The following is an 8,242-nucleotide window of genomic DNA, read 5'->3' on the forward strand; positions in this document are numbered from 1 at the left end:
ATGTTTGGTTCTTCCTCTCAAAGCTAGAGCCACGATACACTCACAGTGAGGTCATGTGAGGTGTTCTACCATTATCTCTACCTTTCAAGCCACTGATACAGAAAATAAACCTAAGCAATGTATTTATATAGACAAAAACTCTTCCCCTGCCCTGCAAAATCAATATAATTACAACTGAAACAGCAGGCTGACTGGCAAGGTCAACACCAAATGACCTGCTCACACCACAAGAGAGCGACCATTACCGAACAGGATAAAACCACTTGCAGTAGGTACATAAAAGTTTGCTGTTAGCCTGTGTACAAAGCAGCTGTGTCATGTACTTACATTCACATACAGACGTGGAAAGCAGTGCTTCTGCCACAGTGAAGGGAAAAGGTAAATTGAGAGGAAGGTAATAAGCAGCCAAAGCCACGTAGTTAATTTAAATACTTCATCTTGAACAGCAACCTCAGAAGGCACACAAAAGAAATCAAGACAGCTCAGTCAGCCTTCAATGACTCAAACACTGACACACTGTTTCTTTCTCAAGATATAGGGAGAGTTCTTAAAAACACGAGTGGAAGATGAACATCCTGGCTTCCTTTACTGGTCCCCCTACCATGCCTTTGCAGATTACAAAGTACAAAAGTAGGATTATATACACATGAAGAACAGCACATAGGTATTACATTATCTCAAAGAGCAGTATGAGGAATTATTCAACCCGATTTTGGTCTTTCAGCGATCCCAGAACTAGACATCAATCAGTTAATATTGAAGGCTGAGCTACCTTCATCTATGTTTTACAGCTACGCGGAAGCATACATATCCCCTCCCACACCCCCCGTCAACTTCACCTCGTAGAACGAGCCTCGTGTCAGATTAAATTCGCCTTGCACAGAGGTACTGACCACTGCTACAGATCAGGCCAAACAGTATCTTGAGGGGCATAATCAGCGTTTCCAAACAGCAGCAACAATACAATACATAGGTTACTCAGAAGTTGAAGGCATTTACTAGGTTCCTGGGTTTTTGCATGAATGCCATGTTGCTTTCTATATTGACTTAAAAAAAAAAAAATAAAATTTCATTTTAAGCTGTTTTACCAAGGGCAAGAGTTTTACTTTTTGACTGTCCTTGGGACTTTGGGTTCTCCTAGCACTACAACAGAAACCCCCCATTTTAAATTATATGAAAAGTTGCAAATCAATTTCTAAGAATCATGCAAAAAGCCACTTGCAGCAGCCCATCATACACTATCAGGCACAAAGAATGGGAGTGGTTTCTATTAATATAACCCATGCTTCCCCCCTAAAGTTCTCACATTCAATTATTTCTTAAAAAAAAAAATCAAGCTTTTTCTGTTACAGAGTGCAGTGTAAGTGTATCAGAGGAACCATTATCTGAAACAAGTTTTCAAACGAAAGAGGCTTTCCCAAAGCTTTTATGTAATAATTTCAACACAGACAGAGTAAGTATGTTTATTGTTTTACAGCAGAATGCCCCAATTTAAGAACAAAATTGCTAGATGTTCAGCTGTGCAAAATGGTACATAGTGCTTCAGTACAAGTGGAAAAGAACATGATTTGTTAGCAAGTACTTTCAAATACAATTTTATGGTCCTAGAAGATAGGACTTGAAACCGGGGACTGATCCACAGGCAAACAATTTTTTCTGCCTAAATTGGACCCAGCCACTTTGGACCCAGAACCAACGCCACTCACTCCTCATTGCTGGGGGGAAAAAAAAAAAAAAATAGTTGCCACACTGAATTGCCAGATTCAGTGTCTTCATGCATGTTACTGAGAAATGGATCAGTCCTCTATGTCAGTTTCTAGCCCCATCTACAAATATCATCTGGCTCCGATAAATAAGACTCACAGGAATTTCTTGAAGGTCAATGGTCCATAATGGTAGTTATTCTACATGATCTGCTCAACTTGATTTCCAACTCTAGTTAGGCTGCTTAAATGACTTTCTTGAATTCATCGTACAGCACAAGCACAAAAGCACCCCCCATTCCTCTGAGAACATTAGACCATGCACCCTTGAAGAAGGCCTTTCCTCCCTCATCCCTTGCAATCTTCCGCCAGCAGTCAATTGTTCCAGAGTACATGATATCAGCTGTAGAAAAAGAGCAAAAAGTCATTTTTAACTCCTATAATTGTATCCAAGGAGTTTTTAACAACTACCCTGTTTCACTCTTCTAGCTGCTTTGCAATGTCCCCAACTACATTTTAAGACTGTAACAAAATACTAGTCCAGGCAATAGAAAAGCTTCCTATCTGCTTGTCTAGTTATTAAAAGCTAAGTCAGATAATAAAAATGTTACGTTCTTTTTGGCAACTATACTGTCCCCTAACTGCCTTCGTTTAATTTGTCATTGCAAACAGGCAGTCCATTTGCTCATTTCATACTCTATAAAGAAAAGTCCTCAGCATAATTCCTGACAAACACCACAAGTTATGACCCTACTGCATTTCCTCATATATTTTAAACGTAATAAAACTTAAATCAGATTTATGGAACAAGGAACTGTAAGTGCTGAGGGATGACTATTAGGAAAAAAGTACCCCATCTTGTTAATGCTATTTAAAGAACTGCACAAATTAACAGCCCACCTCCTTTGCGTCCTGACTGCATCATCATTCTACGCCGCACTGTATCAAAAGGATAGGAGACCACACCAGCCACAGCAGTCACCGTCTGGGCAATCATCCAACTGATAACAATATGAGTATTTCTGGGATCTGGGAGCATGCCTGCAATAAAACAAAAAGTAATTAGCTTTTTATCTTGGACATCCTCCTCCAGTTCACTCATTACATAACAGCTACCTTACTAGATGAAACATTACAAAGCCATACTTTGAAGTTACACCAATACAATTGATAAAATTTAAACATGCTGAAGCAGTATTAAAAAAAGTCAAGGGAATTCACAGGATTTTTTTCTTCCTCTCTTTGATTACCTGTTGTAATCAAAACGGTAACGTTTAGGCACCAGGATGTTTTTCAGACCGGAATGAGAAGATATCTAACTATTGTCTACTCTTTTCAGAAACAGTGTCACTAAAATAAGTCACTGTCCCTGTGCATTATATTAAACTATAAACTAGTGTCAACAACCTCTATGCCCAAATGTCAAGCTTAACAAACAAGTGCTTTGTAAAAGCACTGCTCAATCCCATTCTGCTAAGCACACTTGAATTGGTTTAATATAACCACAGTAATGCACTGAACAAAAGAACTTTTAATTGTGTATGGTTACCAACATTCTTTGCCGGCGTTAGGAAAAGCTCCATTAAAGACACGTACAAAACCAGGAGTATTTGCGGTAGCCTGCTGCCACCAATATATGCCTGAGTTTTGCCTTGAACACTGCAGTGCCACTGCAGTTGGCACGAATACCTGCTTCCACCTCCACCGTCACATAAGCTATAGTTATTACAGACAAAGTAACATCCAAGAACATACATAAAGAGACAATACAATTCTGAAAATCAGTTTATCAGATCCTTTCTGAAATTTTACCTTTTGCTGTATCATAGATCCCAAAGTAGGCAGCTCTATAGATGATGATGCCTTGGACAGAGACATTGAACCCTTGATACAAGCCACGCAGACCATCAGACTTGGTAATTTTGACTAGACAGTCCCCTAGACCAGAGAATTCTCTGTCTGCACCAGCTTTTCCGACATCAGCAGCCAAACGGGTTCTTGCAAAATCCAAGGGGTAGACAAAGCAGAGGGAAGTGGCTCCAGCTGCACCACCAGAAGCCAGGTTACCAGCAAAATACCTCCAGAATTGAGTGTGCTTGTCTACACCTCCCAAGAACACCTGCTTATACTTATCCTTGAAGGCGAAGTTGAGAGCTTGAGTTGGGAAGTATCTGATGACGTTTGCCAAGTTTCCTCGCCAGAAAGACAGCACCCCTTGTTCCTTTGGAATACGCACTACACAATCGATGATACCCTTGTACTGCTTATCAGCGGCAATTTGTTTACTTGCATGTTGTACCTGCAAATAAAAAAAATACGTATTTTGACTGTATGCCTTGGCAGGCCTGCAGTACAGCTGGGCTGAAGTCTGCTTCTACTATAAAACAAAGAGCTGTTAGGCCTGAATGCTTCATGACGGTTGTCCATGAAGGTTAAGCCCCTCTGAGTCATGATAAAGCAGCTCTAATAGCAAACTTCCAAGCAAAAGCTCCCGGGTCAGTCTGACTCTCAAGACTAGAAGAGCTGTGCATTTATTGGTATTTTGGTGAAGACCCAAGAATTCAGGGATTGACTAAATTCTCAAGAATTAAAGGTGTAGGTTTTACACACACGCAGAAGAAGAGAGTGAATGTGAAGGAAGAACCATGGATACAGGGGGGTCTTCTACAATCCTAAGAACCAGGAATAAGGGGTAACATTGATTCCTAGCTTCTTCGCAGCTCACGACTTGCCAGAATCATAAGGGCCACCCGTGAGGAGGAAGGGCGAACACAAGTACGCGCAGGCCAGGCCTCTCGACAGCTCTCACTGACAGCGGCGCCGGGGCCTGCGGGCGGGCGGCCTGACCCATCCGCATCACGCCCAGAGGACTTCCAGCCGGGGCTGGTGGTGGGGAGCGGCGAGGCGGCCGCCAGGCCTGGGCCCGCCGTCCCCGGCCAAGGTCACTCGAGTCACCTTGGGGCGCCCCCCACGCCCCGCCCCGCCCCACGGTGGGGAGGCGGGAGGGGGGGGGGCAGGTCACGCCAGGCCGCCGCGCGCCCGCCGCCGGCGCCCTACCCGGCCCCGCCCCGCCGCCGGCCCAATGGGCTGCTGCGGCCGCGCCGTCACGTGAAGGTCACCAAGATGGCGGCGCGCTACGGCCCGCCCGGAGCGGGGCGGCAGGAAGTGACACCGGGAGCCGCCCCCCTCCCCCCCACCCCGTCCCCGCATAGCGGAACCGGCTTCCCCGCCGCCGCCGCCGCCCACGTGACCCTCCCCCCTCCCCCCAGCGGGCCGCCGCCTCGCCCGCGCCCTTTGTTCTGCGGGGCAGCGCCTGCCCGCACTCCTTCCGTCTTTCTCTCCCGCCCAAGCCGGGCCTCCGTGGGCGCCGGCGGAGGTGGGGGGGTGGAGAAAGCGGGGGGAAGGTGACGGGCTGCCCGGTCACCGCCGCGCCGCTGACCTGTAGCAAAAGCTTGACCCGCTCGATGGGCGCCACCGCCGTCTTGCTGATGGCGGCGGCGACGCCGCCCGCCAGAAAGTCCTTGAGGAAGGAGATGGCCTGGTCCGCCATGTTGAGCCGCCACCGGGGGAAGAAACGCCGCTGCCGCTCAGGCCGAAAGGGCGGGACCGGCGCCGCGCAGCGGCTAAATGGCGGGCGCCGCCGGCCACGCCTCCCGACGTCCCATTGGTCGCGCCGCCTCAGGAGGCGGGCCACCGCCTCAGGGATGGTCCCGCCCCTTCCCCCCGCCCCCCCTCCCTTCACCGCCCCTGCGGCGCCAGTGGCGCAGCGCCGCGTCGCCCAGGGCGGCTCGGGCCGGCCGGTAACCTCTGCCAGCCCGCCGCCGGCACCGGCTGGCCTCGGTGAAGGGCGAGAGGCCTCGCCTCCGCCCCCGCCCGGCCTGTGCGAAGGCGCTGGGTGAGCAACGGCCATCCGCAGGCCGTGCCGCGGCCCGGTCCCGGGCCGCGGCACGGCCTGCGGATGGCCGTTGCTCACAGAATAACGGTCGCTATAATCCGAGCACCGGATTTGGGGTACAGGTTTGTGAGCCCGCCCGGTCAGGGAGTGGGGCAGCTGGTTTATGGCCAGTAACAAGTGGTGTTCCCCAGGGCCGTGTATTAGGGCTTGGTTCTGTTTAACATCGATGATCTGGATGAGGGGATCGAGTGCACCCTGGTTAAGTTTGCAGACAGCGCCAAGTTGGGTGGGAGTGTTGATCTCCTTCAAGGCTCTACAGAGCGATCTGGGCAGGCTGGATGGAGGGGCTGAGGCCAATAGTATAACGTTCAACAAGGCCAAGTGCCGGGTCCTGCACTTGGTTCACAACAACCCCATGCAGCGCTACAGGCTTGTGGAAAGGTGGCTGGAAAGCCGCTTGGTGGAAAAGGACCTGGGGGTGTTGGTTGACAGTGTGCCCAGGTGGCCAAGAAGGCCAACAGCATCCTGGCCTGTATCAGGAATAGTGTGGCCTGCAGGACTAGGGAAGTGATCATCCCCCTGTACTTGGCACTGGTGAAGCTGTACCTTGAATACTGTGTTCATTTTTGGGCCCCTCACTCCAAGAAAGACATTGAGGCACTGGAGCGTGACCAGAGAAGGGCAAGGAAGCTGGTGAGGGGTCTGGACCACAGCTCTTATGAGGAGTGGCTGAGGGAGCTGGGGTTGCCTTTACCCTGGAGAAAAGGAGGCTGAGGAGAGACCTTACCGCTCTCGACAACTACCTGAAAGGAGGCCGTAGTGAGGTTGGGGTCAGTCTCCCAAGTAACAAGCAATAAAACGAGAGGAAATGGCCTCAAGTTGTGCCAGGGGAGGTTTAGATTGGATATTAGGAAAAATTTCTACATCAAAAGGGTTATCAAGTACTGAAACAGGCTGCCCAGGCAAGTGGTTGAGTCACAATCCTTGGAGATATTTAAAAGACATGTAGATGTGGCGCTTAGGAACATGGTTTAGTGGTAACTTGGCAGTGCTAGGCTAACAGCTGGACTTGACGATCTTAAAGGTCTTTTCCAACCCAAACTATTCTATGATTCTAACCAAGCAAACTAGGATGATCATTTGGTGGTGACTGTTGGAAGCCCATGTAGGATGGGGCCCTGGGCCGCAGCAGCAGCCATTAGGTGGAGGGGAGCCGATTTGGGGTTTTACTCCATACTTGCCACCCTCAGGGTAATGGTGATCGAAGGCATCTCCTTGTTTCCATGTTCTGTTCCCACCTGCTCCTCCTCACCATGGCAGTGCCAACTATGACATCACCGGGCTTTTCCATCAGTCACTGAACTGATCTGAGACAATGAAGTGCCAAAGAACTGCGATTTCCTAGAGGAACAATGGGGAAGTGTGGTCCCAGCTTCTTGTGTGGTACCCATGTTAGATGCTGTGAAAAGCTCTTCTGCAGGTTGCCTGAGCAGGTTATCAGGGCAGGGCCTATCTGCCCCTAAAAAGACAGGTCTGGTCTCTGTCAGTAATTTCTGCTAATTTTATTTTATGCTGAAAGTGAAATTTTACACCTAATGGCCAAACTTCTGTCTGAAATTATACCTATTCTAAAAGTAAGTCTTGAAATTGTTCTAGCTGGAGGGCATTAGTTCACGCACACCTTTTGTTATTGCTTTCACTTTTAATGGATATTTCCTACAAAAATAAATAAAGCCAAACATTTTTTTTAAATAGCTGACTGGTGAACCACAAAGTTGCAGTAGCTGAGCTGTCCGAAACCACTGCTTACACGTGTGTACTTCGCAGGATTTCAAAATGAGAGTGTTTGTCTCAGAGAGGACGTTGTGAGAACAGGATGTGTCAGGCATAGCCTTTGTCTCTGCTGTGGTGTAACAGACTATGTATTATACGTCACTATGCCTTTTTTTGCACATCAAAAGGTATGAAGTAAATTGTGTGCTATTTTATATTCTAAATGATAACATAGATATAGTGAAGTTGGATGATCACATCCAGAGGGTAGTGGTTACTAACTCAATGTCCAGATGAAGATCGGTGACAACTGGTGTCCCTCAAGGGTCCATACTGGCACCAGTACTGTTTAATATCTTCATCAATGACATAGTGGGATCAAGTGCACTCTCAGCAAGTTTGTGGATGACACCAAGCTGAGTGGTGAGGTCAACGCGCCTGAAGGACGGGATACCATCCAGAGGGACCTGGACAAGCTCAACAAGTGGGGCTGTGTGAACCTCATGAGTTTCAACAAGGCCAAGTGCAGGGTCCTGCACCTGGGTTGGGGCAACCCCTGGTATCAATACAGGCTGGGGGATGAAGGGACTGAGAGCAGCCCTGCTGAGAAGGACTTGGGGGTACTGGTGGATGAAAAGCTGGACATGAACTGAAAATGTGCACTTGCAGCCCGTAAGGCCCAACATATGCTGGGCTGCATCAAAAGAAGTGTGTCCAGCAGGTTGAGGGAGGTGATTCTGCTCCTCTACTCTGTTCTGGTGAGACCCCAGCTCTGGGGCCCCCAATGTAAGAACAACATGGACCAGTTGGAGCAGGTCCAGAGGAGGGCCATGAAGATGATCAAAGGGTTGGAGCACCTCTGCTATGAGGA

At 48.5% G+C, this 8,242-nt stretch overlaps 1 protein-coding gene across 1 annotated transcript; it reads right to left on the bottom strand.

Moving 5' to 3' along the window:
• Nucleotides 1–1,424: 1,424 nt before the first annotated feature.
• SLC25A6 (solute carrier family 25 member 6) lies at nt 1,425–5,310 on the bottom strand. Its single transcript, XM_054208854.1, has 4 exons — nt 5,143–5,310; nt 3,516–4,002; nt 2,604–2,744; nt 1,425–2,106 (listed from the first exon to the last, which is right to left on the bottom strand). The coding sequence occupies exons 1-4, from the start codon at nt 5,251–5,253 to the stop codon at nt 1,949–1,951; spliced, it is 897 nt and encodes a 298-aa protein (XP_054064829.1). The 5' UTR covers nt 5,254–5,310; the 3' UTR covers nt 1,425–1,948.
• Between the last annotated feature and the right edge of the window lie 2,932 nt (nt 5,311–8,242).

The sequence above is a fragment of the Rissa tridactyla genome, chromosome 1 (genome assembly GCF_028500815.1).
Source record: "Rissa tridactyla isolate bRisTri1 chromosome 1, bRisTri1.patW.cur.20221130, whole genome shotgun sequence".
Classification (NCBI taxonomy): domain Eukaryota; kingdom Metazoa; phylum Chordata; class Aves; order Charadriiformes; family Laridae; genus Rissa; species Rissa tridactyla.

Excerpts from the sequence above, each read along its gene's own strand:
- SLC25A6 (XM_054208854.1), bottom strand. The coding sequence starts at position 5,253 with ATGGCGGACCAGGCCATCTCCTTCCTCAAGGACTTTCTGGCGGGCGGC. Across the intron at positions 4,003-5,142 it reads GGGTCAAGCTTTTGCTACAG|GTACAACATGCAAGTAAACA; the intron begins GTCAGCGGCGCG and ends TTTTATTTGCAG. Across the intron at positions 2,745-3,515 it reads GATCTATGATACAGCAAAAG|GCATGCTCCCAGATCCCAGA; the intron begins GTAAAATTTCAG and ends GTTTTATTGCAG.